The sequence below is a fragment of the Leucopleurus acutus genome, assembly GCF_964270905.1.
Source record: "Leucopleurus acutus genome assembly, chromosome: 7".
Lineage (NCBI taxonomy): Eukaryota > Metazoa > Chordata > Mammalia > Artiodactyla > Delphinidae > Leucopleurus > Leucopleurus acutus.
In genome coordinates this window covers 24,036,577-24,054,239 of record NC_139150.1, presented here as the reverse complement: position 1 = coordinate 24,054,239, position 17,663 = coordinate 24,036,577, and the positions used below count along the sequence as shown (strand labels likewise).

Genomic DNA, 17,663 nt, shown 5'->3' with positions numbered 1-17,663 from the left:
TACTGACTGGCTTCCTTGTTGAAAAAGAGAAAAACAAAACAGAAATTGAGCAGCTCTTCTTCTGTCCTGTTAATCTCACATACCATCCTCAAGATGGCTCTGCTATTAAATTGTTCATCATTTTGCTCTGACCAAAATGTGCATCTACAGAAGTCCTTTTTAAAAAAAAGGTCTCTGGGCTTCCCTGGTGGTGCAGTGGTTGAGAGTCCGCCTGCCAATGCAGGGGATGCGGGTTCATTCATGCCCCGGTCCGGGAAGATCCCACATGCCGCAGAGTGGCTGGGCCTGTAAGCCATGGCCGCTGAGCCTGCGCGTCCGGAGCCTGCACATCCGGAGCCTGTGCTCCGCAACGGGAGAGGCCACAACAGTGAGAGGCCCGCGTACCGCAAAAAAAAAAAAAAAAAAAAGGTCTCTGCCCCTTTGTTTTTGGTCATATGTTCTACCTTCCTTCTCTTTAAAATACTGTTTTAAATTGTGGGCTCTGAATGCCTTCATCTTTCAGACTATCTGATATATTCATAGTCCATGTGAAAAATATTCCCTTTTAGATCTACCCTTGTTTAACATTTCTGAAATCTGATCTTCTAAAGATTAGAATACATGGAAGATTAAACCCTGAATTCCACTCATTTCATATTAATGATTCTAAGACACCAGGGTCATTTTCTTCCAAGGGTCTTGTCACTTATACACTTCCAACCCAGTCTTCCTTGCTGACCGGCAGGGCAGTGTTTCTTCTACCTTCCAAACAACCAAATCATCAGCTAGAAAGGCCAAAGCCTCAACAGATGCTCTGCTTTTAACGGAACTCCACTGTCTGGATGGCCAAGAAGTCCCCCATTTGTGATGTGCCAGCTTGAAGTCTCTTAGGAGGACACAGGGAACATCCTCTCTGTCCAAAGTCGTCTGGCATCTTCTCTGGATTGCTCAGTTCACCCTTAGGTGCTGCCTGTACTCAGTTACTCTTTTACCTATCCTGGCACATGTCTCAACTTCATAGCAGGCTTCCTGGAGGCAAGAAGAGCTTCTGTGCAGCCCACACAGCAGCACATAAGGTCTCTAAACACCTTCCAGAAGAGCCTGGTTGGGGCAAACTGGCACCTAATTTACTTTTAGCCTAAGTGGGGACACCTCCATGTTCCGAATCAGAACTAAAGCATCAAGGAGTTGCTGACACACAGTAAAGCTTCCCAACTGATAGGCCTCAGAAGGTGGCAAGTGGGATGAACCGTTCATTCTCTCAGTTGTTGGAGCAAGGGGACAGGACCGGGGGCGCCGGGAGCCTCAAGCACCCTTGTCTGCTTACCCCAGTGTGCTATACAACAACACATTTCCTATGGGTGCCAAGGACAAGAAAAAGCTGGGAAGCAGGGGCTTCCCTGGTGGCACAGTGGTTAAGAATCCGCCTGCCAATGCAAGGGACATGGGTTCGAGCCCTGGCCTGGGAAGCTCCCACATGCCGCAACTAAGCCCGTGCACCACAACTGCTGAGCCTGTGTTCAAGAGCCTGCAAGCCACAACTACTGAGCCCATGTGCCACAACTACTGAGCCTGTGCTCTAGAGCCCATGCGCCACAACTACTGAGCCCATGTGCCCCAACTACTGAAGGCTGCGTGCCTAGAGCCCATGCTCCGCAACAAAAGAAGCCACCGCAATGAGAAGCCTGCACACTGCAACAAAGAGTAGCCCCCCCTCGCCGCAACTAGAGAAAGCCCGCACGCAGCAACGAAGATCCAATGCAGCCAAAAAACAAATTAATTAATTAATTAAAAAAAAATAAAGCTGGGAAGCATCATTACTAGTTCATAATTAAGCCCATTAGCCTGGAACTGTGACTCTTGATTGGGACTCTCTTAGCAGAATCCCCTCAAGTACCATGTTATCACAGCAGATGGTGTCAGCCAGAATCATACCTGCTGGCTGAACACTAGTGCATTAATGCCCTCAGAGGAGAAAAAAAAAGTGCTAACACTTCTGACTGCCCCGCACTATGCCATCTATGAATTTACTTAATCTTCCAACATTTGAAGAAGGAACAATTATTACTCTCCTTATTTTACAGATAAGGAAACAGGAACAGAGAGACTAATTAACTTTCCCAAAGACACACAACCAGTAAATGGCAGAGCTGGAATTTGAACCCAGGCAACCTGACTATAGAGCCCTGTGCTCTCTTCAGTGCCAAGAGACACTGCTTTGCCACGTGGATGGTGAAAGCAGCAGTATAATGACATTAAAAGAATGCTGGTTGGCACTTAGCTTTGGTTGTGCTGCCCCTTAGCTATGACCTTAGGTAACTGATTTCACTTATCTGCCCAGACACCGCATTTTCAGACAGTCATTTATTAAGCATTTATACCTCAGGAACTACAGATCAATGAAATAATTTGATCTCTGCCATGTCCGGATGAGAGACAGGAGAAGGTGCATTTACCCATCCTGGTTTCCAGGATACCTGTCACTCATTTCCATTTTAATTTAGCAGAGACTAAACAGAGTAGGCATTACACCAACATGTTGCTACAAGTTCTTATTGAATTTAGTGCAAACATACTATCTGATAGTAAGAGTATAATTGAAAAACTGTACCTTTTTCATAATGGGTTTGAGAAGAAAATTGCACCAACATCTTAGAAATGTGACACATTACGAATGTTAGGTCTATTAATTTGGGATGATTTCTTACACTAACTTAGTGGTTTTACTTTTTTAAAAGCGACTAGAGAGAAACGATGCCCCTACCTCATTTTCCTCTTGTCTGAAAAGGTCAAGATTACGTTTTTTGGCATTATTTACTCTTTTATATGGATTACTAACTGGCAGAAATTTTTTTTTCCCAATTTGTATTTCTTTCAACATTTTCCAGGCAATCAACTCGGAACTGTCCAGTTAGTGTTAGCACAGGTGCTATCTGAATCCACAGTAGACTGGGAGCTCTTGTTTTCATTAGTTTACTAGGTGCCTGGAGCCAAAGACGGTGTCTTCCTCAATAGCAATTCCCAGCATCTATACAGTACCTGGCACAGTGAGGCAGCGGAGTAAATATTTGTTGGATGAATGGTGTAGTGCATTAAAATTGAACTCTCCCTAGGTAATTTATCAAGTGTCAGTTCATAAAAGCTTCACTCTGGTCACGAATTCCCCAGTTGTTCTTAACAATACATGATGGTCTCGGCAAAACTGCAGAGTAAAATTTCCACATCTTAAGGAATGATGAGCGCCTTTACGATTTGTTCGGTGGTAACGGGGTCTCTGTCCCGTGTGAGCTACGGTAGGATGTGTGCCCCCATCTCTGAGTCTGGAGTTTTCCTTTGGTGAAACTGGTATCCATTGGTGTCGATGAATGGCTGTAAGCAGACAAGCAGGCCTTGAACATTTTCTGCCAGAAAATCGATTTTACCTTGATATTGTTCTTGCTAAGTTTTACGATGTCTTATTCTAATTGTCTGTGTAGGAGACAGCAAGAAGCTGTGAGGAAGGGCTCTGTAACTTTGCGGTGAGATCTAGGACTTTAGCAATTCCAGATAAATTTCAGGATCTGAGTCCAAAGAATAAATATTTCATGAGTTCACTTTTGCACAGAGGCTCATGACTAAGAATGTACTCAATCTTTTTCCTGCCTTAAGGAAAAAAATACTGACATAAATATTGCTGTTTTCCTTCACAGCATTCACTTCTAACAAATCCAACACTGTTTTCCCTTGGTTTCTTACAGATTTTCTTTTTGCCTCTCATTTCTGCATATCAGTGCTCACTCTCTGCCTTAAAAGAAGATTCATTTTCTTTTCTTTCTTTCTTCAGGTGGGGAACAGCATTAACGGATTTGCCCCTAGCCACTGCTTTAAATGCATACCCCAATAGCATCACACGGGAGCCCTCAAGGAACAGTAAGACAAAATTATCGTTGCCATGGAAGCACAGCTGCTAGTGTGTAAAATAATGTCGAAAGAGCCCGTTCTTTATCACCCTTTGCACTCTGCAAGAGTTATGGCAGAATCGGACATGAGCTGCGAGTGTTATTTTTTTCCACTCGGCAGACACCATCCAACTCACCCAAATGAATGAAATGATGATTCATTCCAGAAAGAAGTTCAAGTTGGATGAATAAAATGCAGACTCTGTTCAGGGCAGGTCCTGGACATTCTAATTGCACAAGACCAAGTGTGAGCCGGAGCTGAATGTGGGGTACGAGGTCCTGAGGGGATACAGATGAGGATTAATCTATTTTGGTTTTCATTCGTGCTTAAAAATCTCTTCAAATGGTCCTCTCGCTGTTCCCCAATTCTTGTAGGTTCTTCAGAAGCTTCTATTACAAACTCCCCTAGTTAGCCTCTGAAGCCATACACTGGGCCTAATTTTAAGGGCTTTTAAAATTGCCTTAAATATAGTTACAGCGTCTTTATCCAGCCACGGAATGCAACTGGCTAGTGGAGCCGTTAGCATAGCAACACCTCTTGCTTTTGAGGTCTCAGCAGTACAAAGTGGATGTTTAAACCATTCCCTATTCAGTAGGGGAGGATTAGGTAGGTTTCTGCAGGTTTCTTGTAACATGAGCCTACGGGGATGTTCCTCTAATTATTCTAACCCTTTTTAGTGGATTGCCTCGACTAAGCCGTTTGGTATTTTAAATTCTGCAGCCTTTCCCCAATAAAACCACTGGCGAGTCCTGCGATGTGGCTGTGATTTTAGATTCCATATATTAGAATGTTAATTGTAATTAAATGTAAATCCGTCCTTCCCTGATCAAATACACCAGGGAAATTCACAGTGTCTGAGTGTACAGTTCTTAATCAACTCCCCAAATGGAAAGGAAACATGGATATTAGAAATCAATTCCTTCATCCTGGCTATTATCATGCTGCCCCTTTTCCTTTTTCAGACCTCCAGGGCATGCAGGTATCATGCTGACTGTTACCTGAACTTCTGGAAAGCTGCTTTCACAGAATGTCTGGTAAAGATCGACTCTTCCCAGGCTTCCCTTTCTTCACTATAAAAAGGCTAAGATGACGGATTTTACTTCATCAGTCTGATCTTTATTAAAGGGTACGACTCAAGATTAGGGCCTCCAGATGTTCCACAGTAAACAAGGAACAAATGGCATTCAAAATGATAAAAAGGTGTGCCACCTTGCTTACAGAGAAATACAACTGAAACAGAAATTCTGATTTTTACCCATCAGACTAGCAAGGTTTTAAAAAAGTTAGCGAAGGCTAGGCGCATGTCTCCTGTGGGATCACAGAGGCCCTGTCAAATAGCTGTTGTGTGTATAGTGTCGAGAGGCGTAATCAGGTAGGATATCTTTGGAGGGGAACTTCATTAGGCAACATCTAAATTAAATACGTGCATTCCTTTTGGCCCAGCATCTCTACTTGTAAGGAATTTATTCTACAGATGGATTTGCTCAGGTGCACGACGTGTATAAGGATGGCGGCAAAGCTGTCATTTTAGAGATGCAGGGCAGCCTAAATGTCCATCAGTATTGATTGGTTAAATAAATATGTGCCTGTTTAAACACAGAATAGCTCTAGATTGACAAGAAATGCTAACAATGTTTGTCTCTGGGGAAAACTAGGGAATAAGAGGGTGGAAAGGAAAAGTAACTTTTGGATAGTTTTGAATTTTTACCACTGTCTGTATTACTTACTAAAAAAGGTTGAATAGCACAGCAGTTCTCTTTATTACTTTCTACTTAGTCTCCAAATAGTTAAAAGCTTCCTCTGCTTTGTGTAAGATGAAATCTCAAGTTGGGACAGGCTGGGAACTGAGCAGATCTGTTTCAATTCTCTCAACTTCTGAGTCCCAAATGTCCCAGCAGAATGGATTCTCTGTGGTCTCACCAATTCCTTCCCTAGGGCCATTCTCCCACTTGCAGGTCGGAAAGCATTGCCCACATTCTGCCTGGACAGTTATTTCTTGGTATTCTCAGACAGAAATATCATTTCTATTTCCTTTTATCTCCTCTGAAAACATCCCCATGCTGTTTCTGCTTTTCACTTGTTAGAGTTTCAGAGCTGTGTCTTTACCTATTGTGTGAACTCTCTTCCATGTGACCTTTCCTTTGGAATGAAGCACCCCTTTCTGTTGCTAAACTTAGACCATACATCTTAACCCATCAACCTAGGAGATACACCATTCCTTGAGCTAGACTTTGAATCCCCTTGTCCTGCTTCTCACTACATGGGCTGCTAAGGCCTTAAATCTCAAAAACTGCTAAAAATTGCTACCAGCTAGCATCAAACATTGTGCAAAGCACCTTACACATACAGTGCCATTTAATTCTCATAACAGTGAGACATTGTTAAATTCCATTTTGGGATGAGGAAAATGAGGCATAGAGAAGATAAGAAACTGGCTAAAGGTCACACGGCTAGTGAGGGGCAAAGCTGGGATTCCAACTACCTGAGATTCCAAAGCGTGTCCAAAGTGCTCCAACAAAATCACCACTCCACACTGGATTCTGCAGTCTTCTCTCATGAGCCTGCAACAGCCTGCCATTTTGCTTCCGTAAACTTCCACCTGTTACCCCACCGTGGGCTCTAATCTTGGCACGGGTCCTTAGATTGGGGTGTGCTATGCCCTCTCCTCCTCGAGTGGTTGGAATTCACTAGCCTCTCAATTCAGCAGGAGGGCCCAACAATGACCTAAGTCTTGGTTTGACAGATTTTGGGGGAGGGACGTTGTGATGAAATTAAAGTCATATAAAGAACCACTAGAATTCTTACATTCTTCTGCTTCACCATGAGCCCAAGGAAGTGCAAAGCTATGCTGAGGAGACAGATGTAGCTGATTATGATGTATCCGTCTGTTTACTTTTTTTTAAATTTATTTTTGGCTGCGTTGGGTCTTCGTTGCTGCGCGTAGGCTTTCTCTAGTTGCTGCGAGCCGGGGCTACTCTTCGTTGCAGTGCACAGGCTTCTCATTGTGGTGGCTTCTCTTGTTGTGGAGCACGAGCTCTCGGCGCGCAAGCTTCAGTAGTTGTGGCGCACGGGCTCAGTAGTTGTGGCTCACGGGCTCTAGAGCGCAGGCTCAGTAGTTGTGGTGCACGGGCTTAGTTGCTCTGCGGCATGTGGGATCTTCCCGGACCAGGGCTCAAACCCGTGTCCCCTGCATCAACAGGCGGATTCTTAACCACTGCGCCACCAGGGAAGTCCCCGTCCATTTACTTTTGAACATCATGCCTCTTTAAGAAAAAGAATATGTACATGTATAACTGATTCACTTTGTTAGAAAGCAGAAACTAACACACCATTGTAAAGCAATTATACTCCAATAGAGATGTTAAAAAGAAAAAAGAAAAAGAAAAAGAGTTGGCCTCTAATTAGTTAAAAATTGAGCCACTAAAACAAGGGCAAACATAACAAGACAGGAAGCTGTGCTTTTCCAAAGTGTGGTCCTGCGCCTGCCCACCTCAGACTCTCCTTGGAGTGACCACTAAAAGGAAGGTTCTTAGGTCTCACCCTGACCCCCTAAATAGAGCCTCACAACCTCCATTTCTAACAAGCTGTCCAAGCGATTATTTGGCTTCCTAATTTGGGGGGAAATGGGCCTTCTTGCAGAATTGTTGAGGACTGCTTCTTTAGTGGAGTCTCAGCTGAATGTCAATTTCACCTCTATTTCACCTTTTAGATAATGCTGGGGCTTCTTAAAACGTGCCACCTTTCATGTGCGAAGGGACTTTCCTTTCTTTAGCTGCAGTTTGCTTTTTCTCTATCTCTGCCCCCTTATACCTTGCCTAGGCATTTGTTGCCTCCTAGAGCAAAATGGTGGAAGCAAATCATTCTAGGGCTATTTAGGGTATTTACCTGGTACTTTTGGAAGATTCAGTCAGTCAGGGAATTCACTTAGAGCCGTGTGGGAAATACTCATCCAAATGGATCAATGCGGCTGCTCAAGGAGCTCTTTGACGAGCTCAGATCTTAAAAGACTAGTTAAAAGCTGGAAAAATTAAGGGCAACAAAAAGGATCTATCATTTGTTGTGCTCAGAGCAGGGCCCAGGAGGCTGGAGTCACTGACCTGGAAGCATGGTGGGATATTAACAGGCATGAAAAACAAAGGACTCCTGTACTGTCCTTACTCCTTCATCTTCACTGTTAAGGAGGACCATTTTCAGTGGAAGTGGTAGACCAAGAAATGAAACAAGCAAGAGGGTTTTGAAGGCCACGGTAATTACCTGACATGATTTCAAGACTTCCAGTCCACATGAATTACATCAATGTGACGATACTGTCAATTCACTGTTAGATATTCTCAGGGATCACAGAAAAACAGTGGATGATCAAGACCAGTAAGTAACTGAGTTTCAAAAATGCAAAGACCTAATCCAATTAGTTTATGGAATACTGAGTTTGGTTTTGCTGGCAGGTAATAGTCCAGAAGAAATGACCAGTTTGTGAGCTCTCGGGAAGGAAGAAGGGGATCATATCAAATGAGTGGCTCACTAAGAAAATAACGCTCAATCTCCGCTCCTTTGAAAAGGGGGCTGTTGGTACACGAATGCCTGCATGGACAGGGTGACTAGACTGCTGGAGGAGGGGTGAGGGGACGGGCGGGGTATTGGGAAGGGTTGCTAGCTCACTGGTGATGGTGATGAGCAAGGTTACAGACCACTGGTGTGGAGGAGAGACAGACAGTCACTACACTGATAGTGGTGGAAGGTGGCTTTCTGGTAGTTCTGGATTTCAGTGGAGTGAACTCTTCAACATCATCTAGTAACAGTCTCCTGGAGATGTGGATGGACAGGGTCCCAAATGGTGGAATAATTAGCGGTGAGAGCACAGGAGCGGAGAACACAGACTTTGAAGTCAGAATTCTGAGTGACCATGGGCAAGCTGCTTGGTTAGACCCTAAGCCTGAACTTCCCCACGTGTGAAAAGAATATCACCCACCTCACAGAGCAGTTGGGAAGATCAAGTGAAGTGACACATGCAGAGTTTGAAGCGCACATCTGGCTACTAGCCCCTGTACATTTCTGTGGATCAGTGTCAACCTACCGGCGTTTCCAGTATCACATGGCTGGACCGTCGTTTGCCCCACTCAAAATTATAGCGAAGCCTCCCATGAGAACGCCGTGGGCACAGTGAATAATAGTCACATTTAGCAGATGAATCCAGAACGCACGTGGTGGGCAAAGTCCTGCTCAAAAGATGATGCTCCCAGCTGGATACAGTTGTTCAGATACCTTCAGACCAGCTCAGAAGTGATGTGTTCCTGCCTGTCATCTGGTTAGATGTTTCCTTTAGAATGAATGCAGAGTAATTCATCTGCTGAGCAGACATTCATTGAGCACCTGCTACTCATCAGGCACCGGGGAACAAAGGAGAGTGTGACACAAAGCTTACACTTAAGGAACGTACAGCCTCCAAGATGAGATGAATAAGAAAGGCAGTTTTAACACAAAATAGTGAATACATCATAGATATACACGGGGGCTGGGGAAGTAGAGGAGCAGAGCACAGGAACTAGCCCAATTTGCAGAGGCGGGTGGAGGCAGTCAGAGTCCCTGGGAGAAGAGAGCCAGCGTCTGAGCAGAGGCTTAAGGGATGAGCAGGAGTTGGGTAAAGAGGATGGGAGTGACAGCATTTTCGGCAGAAGGAACAGTATTTGCAAAGGCACAGATGGGAGTAACAGCAGGGTATGGTGAATGCCAGGAACTACAAGCAGTTTGGTGTTGTAGGAGTTTAAACAGGAGGGTGAGAAATGGGGGGAAAATACGCTAGCTAGAGCAACAGGACAGGAGCAGATAGCGGGGGAATTCCAGAGAAGGGCTTGGACTTCATCTTGTGGGTCATGGAGAACCCCGGCAGATATCAAGCACTGCAAGGACGCAATCAGACGGTGTTCTAGAAAGATCACTCCAGTGATTGCGAGGAGAATGAGCTCGTCGGGAGACTGGAGTCAGAGAGATCAGTGCCAGACAGAAGATGCTACTCCAAGATCAGTGTTGATAAGGAGGGAGGAAGGGCTACATACAAATACTAAGGAGGCAAGCTGAACAGACCTGAGGACTGCCTGGACATGGGCGGCAAAAGGGAGAGGAGCTGTGGATGATGTATAAATGCTTACCCTGGTGAGACAGAAGAGAATTCAAGTGAAGTTATTGTGTTTTGTTTTTTTCAGTAAAAGAGGATGAATTTAAGTTTTGCCATGTGACGTCTGAGGTGTACAAGGATATAGAGGTTGACATGTCAGTATAAAACCTCACAGAGTAGTTTGCATTAGAGATAATAGCTTCAGAGTCAACAGTACTTATAAAATCTTGACAAGATGAGAAGGGCAGGTAGACTGTGATCAGGGAGAAAAGCAGTGGGCAGAGGAAGAACCCTGGGAGAACACCAATATTTAACAGGAAGACAGAAGAGGCTGTGACAAAGACGGAAGAAAAAGTCCAAGGGCTAGAGAAGCAGAGATCACAGAAATCAAGAGATTAGTTTCAAGAAGCTGTGAGTGAGTGGTCACCGCTGTCAAATGCAGTAGAGAAAGGTCCGCCAAGTTGAAGGATGAAAACCGTACGCTTCCTTTAACAATTAACATGTATGCACACTGGTTAGACCTCTTGGTTGCAGACAATTGAATCCACTCAAGGTACTTCAGGCAGAAAGGTATTTATTAGAGGTTATTAGATAAGCGTACACAATCTCCAGGAGGCCACAGACACAGGTTTGGAGGTCTCTCTCCCGGGACAGCAGCAATCACCAGGGCAAACACCCACCCTCACCACAGGACTGTTACAGCGGGAGCCCCACTGCCACCTGTGATCAGAACCTTCACCGAAGCTGCCCCAGATGAATAAACACCTCAGCCACGGAGTCTACAAAAAGGGCCACCCTTCCTAAGAGCAACCTCATTCCAGGATGAGTTTTCTCCATGCCACCTAACTGAATGTTCACCTTCAGACTTCCAAAGTCCCATCACCTACTTCATCCACAAATGATACCTCCTGTGCAGCATAAAAGGAAGATGGAGTCAAAAAAAAAAAAAAAAGCAAGAATAATCTTTATTCCTCACAAACACATTTGTAAAAATGTATCAATGAAATCAAAAGATTCAGAACACAATCATCTGTATGCAGTACGTAAACTGAGGACCAAAACATCTGCTAAAAGGAAATACACCTGTAAACATGTATCTTAGGGAGCGTTTATAGGTGATCAACTCCACTGTGCACGGTGTGCAGCTGATTCCCTCCTTCTGGATAGATTTTTGTGGTAACCAAAAAAAAAAAGATCAGATTTTGGCAATAAACTATCTCAAGGGAGGGAAACACATTTTTTTTTAAAAAGGCTTAAAAGGGCCAAATTACAATTATATATATAAAAAATGGCACAAGAATTGATTTCACAAAAATACTAAGGAAAGTATCTCAGGCCTACCTAACAGGAGGAAAAAAAGGTCTTACTCGGGGGCTTGAAACGGGGGCGGGAAATAAAGAGTTTGGTACGAGTTCTACCCTAAAAGGCAACATATTGATTTCTGGTTCTACAGAAAGACTGTGCAACACCCTCCTATCCTCTTGCACGGGATGCTTTGGCACAACTTCACTAAAATTTTACACGCTTCAATTTGAGCCATAAATGCATCTCATATTGCATGTTGCTTCTTAAAAGAATGAAGCCTAGGATAAAAACCAACCCTTGAACTCTATATATTGACAGTGTGCATTCATAATTATGTCTTCTGAAAGCACGCAAGTTAGCAGCACCAATCGTTAAGACATTAAAAAATTATTCTTGTACTTGCGCAGCAACTTCTATAAAAATAAAGGCTATGTGATTTCTGATTAATAAACCTGCGAGAATTCAAAATGACTAAACTGCTTTAAGATAGGAAATTCAAAATCTCCCTGTATTGATATAACCTTTAACATGTTATATACTTTATTCAGCTTTTGAAAGAGGTAACCCTCTGTTAAAGAAGGTGTGAATGTTATGTCCTCAGCCTAAGAATATGAAACGTTGATAGATCACAGAACTGTAGAGCCAGAGAGGATCTTGTGATCATTTAGTCCAACTTGCTCTTTTCAGACGGGGAAAATGAGGCCAACAGAGGGGAGATGGTCTGTCCAAGATCACACAATGGCAGAGGCTGGGCCCCCAGTGACCTCAATGCCCACCACTGTACTATATGGTACTCTCTACGGAGCGATCTTCCTAAGTTTTTCTGGTTTTCTTTGGTCCCATTCATTAAATAACAAAGAAACAACAGGTACACGGCAATACGATAAACACAGACTTATACTCCAATTTTAAAATCAGAATATCAGAACGATTCCTGAGCCTTTAACTACCTTCATTTTTTGAGAATGCAGTCAGTAAGTTAGGGCTACCTACTGGGGTTATTTTCAAAATATTTACACAGACACGGAAAACACCTTTCAGAACTATTCCTAGAAGACATTTCTACAAACACGTCCACGGGATGCCAAGACACTTTCCATGGGATGTAACGAAACTATGATGGTGAATGGAAGTAAGACGCTTCAGTCTCTCAAAGTGCAGTCATGAGTTTATCTCGATACATCATACTTTGCATTCCTCCTAAGTTCTTCTGGTTCTGGTCGTGGACATAATCGAAATGGCTGTCATCTCCAGTGGCCGATGCTTTCCAATGCGGCCTGTCATCCTGAAAGGATGGCCTGTTTTGTTCGCAGAGTGAGTGGTCAGTGGGGGTATGAAGACAATGCAGAGAGGTGAGTGAAACAACACAAGCACAAAGGAAACGGACAAGAAAAACCATGAACCACATAAATGGGGATGGCTTTCAGATGGAAATGAATGGGTTTTCTACTTTCAAGTATTTAAAAAATTCAGATGTGGGTCCTCTATCAACTTCCAAGTTGAGAACAGCTCTGCCCTTGGCTGTACCATCATCCCTCAAAGGGTGTCTGATGATCAAGTCGGTCTGGGGAAAGCGAGGCGGTGGTGAAAAAGGTTCCTTTTCTACGGAAATTCTCAAGAACTGTTGCCATGTGAACGGACACTGTGAACGCCTCAAGCAGCATTTTCCAAAAGTGCTGGACCAAATAATTCTCCTTTCCTGGAGAGTCTGATAAAGCACAATATGCTGGGAACCACCCCCAGAGATTCTGATGCAGCAGGTCTGGGGGGAGCTGGGACTCTGCATGAACAAGTTTGCAGGTGACACTGGTACTGCCAGGCAGCAGGGCCACCTGCGAGCAGCACCGGTCCAGCCTCCCTAGCATTCCCAGCCAGGTCTGCCTCACAAGGAAACCAATATGGTAAAACAGGCAAAAATAAGTGTTCAATTTTGTAAACACAAGGTTAAATTAAAAAGCATTTCTATAGATCTCTCTGTGTCTCATGTCTGGAAAAGAAACGGCCTTTGCAACACAGAAACATTTAGAAGTATTACTTCACTAGTTTCACTTGCTTTTAAATGTTACATGAATATCAAGTGCTTATGATCAAACTGCACTGTTGTCCTACAGGATCCCCAGCAAACTTGGTAAGAACTATCTATCAAGAACTAACTGCTCTCATTTGCCCTGTTCTCAATGGATTTATTCCCATCACTCCATTCGCCGCACTTTCTCGAGGAGCAAGGCTAGCAATCTCACTAAGAAATAACTTTCTGCAAACTGAATTCACCAACTATGTTTCTGAAAGAGCTTCACACATAAACACCAATTAAGACTGATCTGAAATTCAAATCATGAAAGGAACGTTTGCCTTTACAAAGCTGGCATTAAAAAAAATCTCAAGCTTAACCGTAAATGCAACAAGGCAGGTGCCAGTTTACTTAGGAAGGACTGTGGTAGGTTAGGGCAGAGGTGGGTAAACACGGCCCTCAGCCTAAATCCCACACTGTCTATTTTCATAAATAAGCTTTATGGGAACACAATCAGGCCCATTCACTTCTGTATCGTCTGTGGCTGCTTTCAAGCTACCATGGCAGAGTTGAGTAGCTGTGACAGAGACCACAAAGCTGAAAATATCGACTATCTGGCCCTTTACAGAAAAAGTTTACCGACCCCTAGGTTTAGAAAAAGATCCGTCACCACAAAAAGCAACCCTCCACCCCATCCCTGAAAAAAACAAAATCCCACAACCAAAAAAAAAAAAAATCCCACAACCAACAAAAAAATCCCACAACCAAAAAAAAAAAAAAAAAAAAATCCCACAACCAAAAAAAAAAAAAAAATCCCACAACAAAAGTCCCTGAGCCTTAGTCTTATTTTTAGTAAATGAATTCTCAGGACAGGAAAACGTTACTTAGAAATTTTAAGTAACATTTCAAACATAAAACCAAACCCAAAATATCTGAGGTTAGAATGACTAAAACAAAACAAAAAACCCCACCCAGTTCATTTTTATTTCGTCAAGCATAACTTTAGTAAATCCAGACCCATCACCGGCTTATTTTGCTTTGCAAGTTATTCATCTCTTCCGGGACAAGACGACTCTTAAACAGTTGTTTCTGATACAGAATTTCAATTCATAACTAAGTAGAAAAGGAGAGATTGGGAAGGACGGCTCTATGAGCTCAGGTACTTACCTGATGTTTGGAGAGTGCGGGTGCCACCGAGGCTGGCTGGGGTGAAGACTGGGGTGATACTGAGGCTAGAAATAAAACACCAAACTCGATTATTAGATGCCCTTTGCTTTCAATGGTCTTCACCGGCTGTGAATGGAGAGGCTCTTACTGAACCCTGGCTGGGGGAGCGCACGTTTCCCAGGCTATCACGTTTCCCCCATGACAAAGGCTGGGGGCTGCCCTCCAAGAAGAAAGCGGAAGGCATCTGCCTTGAAAGGGTGCCCTAGGGCGCCCAGGCAAGGCAATATTCATCTCTCCCAAGGGAACCCACGGAAGGGGCCAGAGAGACGGAGAGAATGAGGGTAATTTATTCTTTAGAAACAATTTCTGTCGTTGCTGAAAATGACAACAACTGTGTGTAAACAGTTACATCTGCCAACAGACAAGGACTGGACAGAGGATGCCAAGGCAGCAGGACTCTGGGCGAACTCTTTCTCTCTTGTTAAAAAAATTTTTTTCTAAAATGTGATCTAAAACAAAACACACCCCCCACACCCCCGCCCGGCCCCGGAAACAAACAAACAAAACCCCAAACCATCCAGGGCACCATTATCCTGATAAAACAGAAGGAAAGAAGTAGTTTGCCCATTTTAACATGAGAAAATGGATCCAGACTGATGACTCACAAAACGGCCCGGGGTGAAGATGTAAGGCTGGCCTGGGTGGGTGGCAGGCTGCCTGCCAGTCCACTTCTGGCCTGCAGAGGGCAGCGGTCCCAGACTGTGTCAGAAGCCCTGGGGCTTTTCAAGGCTAAATTTTCTACGGGGCAAATTAGGTTCTCCTGACATTTAAGTCACCACAGGCTTGCCACCATTATTCTTTTAATTATTTCTTCCCCTTCTTCTTCTTCCCTGCTGTTCTGGTTAAGAAGCAGAAGTCCATTCTCTATTATGAAAAATTCTCAGCAATTCTGTTCATTCCATTTTCATGGACCTGAGATGCCCTCACTGACTCTTCTGTATTCCAGTGGCCCCTCTCCTTCAAGGATGCCTGTCGGCAATTCCGCAGCCCCCAAAGGACATCCTACTGGAAAGAGGAACCTGGAGAAAACATTTCAGTGGCAGAATCTGAAAGCTGACTAGGGCTTTAGAATCTCCTGGAAATAGTCGCTTCATATTTCTCTCTCTTAGGGGATACAGAAACCCAGAGGCAATAGATGATTTGCCCAAAGCTGAACCGTTTCAGGCGTTTTGGCCATACAGCCAAGGCCCCAAAAGAGGCTCCACCAACTGGCTCTTGAACAAAAAGAGAGTAATCTAGAATAGAAGTTGACCTTCTATTCTATATACCTTGTCTTCAAACACAACCAAATCAGATACATTGGAGAGAGGTGGGCACCTTATCCATAGAGACTTGGAAGGAGGATATTCCAGAACCTTCCTTGGTCTCCTTTGGTAATTTATACACCCTCGAAAGCTGTCAAGGCGTATTTTTTAATGTTAACCCACATGGTTCTCAACCAGGACCGTTACATCTCCCTGGGGACAACTGGAAATGAGTAGGTGCAGTTTTGCTAGTCACAATGACTGGAGGGTTACCTGTAACTCTTGGGCAGAGAAGAGGGAAGCTAAACCTCCTGTAACTCTAAGGACAGTCGCAAGCAATGAAGAACTGCCCCTCTCCAAATGCCAATAGTGCTCCCATCAAGGACACAGCAATCTGTCCTTTGCTAAGCTTGCTGAGCTCACAGTAACACCAATGATGCAATACCACCTTCCTGGAAACCTTTCTCAGCGCTCAGATGCTTACCGGGCCACCTATCAGGATGTTCTCTTCCTGGTCAATTTACTCCCATCATGGCACCTCTAAAGGCTGGCAAGGAGCAGAGGGCCAGTGGTTGCCAAAGATGTTAAGAGAAGAACAACATCCAGGTGACAGTTGTCATGGATTTGATTTCAACGAACAATCGCCTCGACGTTCCCTCTACCTGCGAGGCTGCTGGGGCAAGGGCAGCGCTGAGCTGGGAATGCTTTGCTTTGTTTATTTTTTTTTTTCTCCCCTTCAAGCACTAATCACCCATCAACAACATTCTAGCCACTCACACCTGAAAGTCCGACCAAAAAAAAAAAAAACTCTGACTAAGAAGATTCAAGAACCCAAAGGCAGCAGCAAGGAGATCAGGAAAGCTGGCCTTTCCCCTTCCAGGTGCAAAGCACTTTTTACACTCATTCCCTACAACTCGGAAGTCATGTCCAGGCTCTGTGCATTGGGAATAAGATTTCATGTACAGAAGACGATATCACAAAACTCTTCGGAAACATAATTTGGAGGTCTCATAAAGATAATGTACACTGGGATCCCTGCCCCTGACTAAGGAGTTAAAATCTACAGTAATGAGACTGATTAGATCCAGAAAGAGACGGATTAGAATAAGGCTCCAAAGTGAACTCATCAAGGAGTAGTTTTATTGTGACATTCAAAACCAGACTGGCGATAGGGCAGAGAAACTCAGGGGAGGAGTGTCCCTTGGACATTCACACCCACCCAGGACAAGAAAGCTGGCCACCATGTTAGGGGGTCATCAGACATGGGTGCTGCCTCTCAGCACACAATAACCTGGGAAGCCAGGGACACATCATTAGCTCAGGGCCCCCACCTGGCTGCTCATCAGAACCACCTTAGAGAGGCACCACAGCTTGCCAATACCCAGATCCCACCCACCCTAGAGTTTCTGATTCAACCAGTCCAGGCTGAGGCCCAAGCACCAATTATTTTTTTAAAGCTTGCCAGATGGTTCTAACATGCAGCAGGGCTGAGAACCACTGGTGCTGGTGATTTCTAATCAAGGGGCTGAGAGAAGGCTTTGTGGAGGTGACAGCTTCCCAGCAGACAAGTGTGGGCCAAGGAACAGTGGGAAAAAATTATGGGGCAACAGTGATGTGATTCTCCCTAAAGATGCTACCAGAAAACTACTAGAGCTAATCAATGAATTTGGTAAAGTAGCAGGATACAAAATTAATGCACAGAAATCTCTTGCATTCCTATATACCTAATGATGAAAAATGTGAAAGAGAAATTAAGGAAACACTCCCATTTACCACTGCAACAAAAAGAATAAAATACCTAGGAATAAACCTACCTAAGGAGACAAAAGACCTGTATGCAGAAAAC

At 44.1% G+C, this 17,663-nt stretch overlaps 1 protein-coding gene across 7 annotated transcripts in view; it reads right to left on the bottom strand.

The window, feature by feature from the left end:
• Positions 1-17,663, bottom strand: part of EPB41L4B (erythrocyte membrane protein band 4.1 like 4B) — a gene marked incomplete at its 3' end in the record, with an annotated part of 141,151 nt that overhangs the window by 47,946 nt on the left and 75,542 nt on the right. For 6 of the 7 annotated variants that reach the window (XM_082843588.1, XM_082843586.1, XM_082843591.1 and 3 more), the window contains exon 15: positions 14,514-14,578. In XM_082843588.1, the coding sequence (XP_082699714.1) occupies positions 14,514-14,578 (65 nt within the window). Of the gene's footprint in view, positions 1-10,598; positions 12,634-14,513; positions 14,579-17,663 lie in introns of those variants that run through there. The other variant, XM_082843592.1, reaches the window with a different exon arrangement.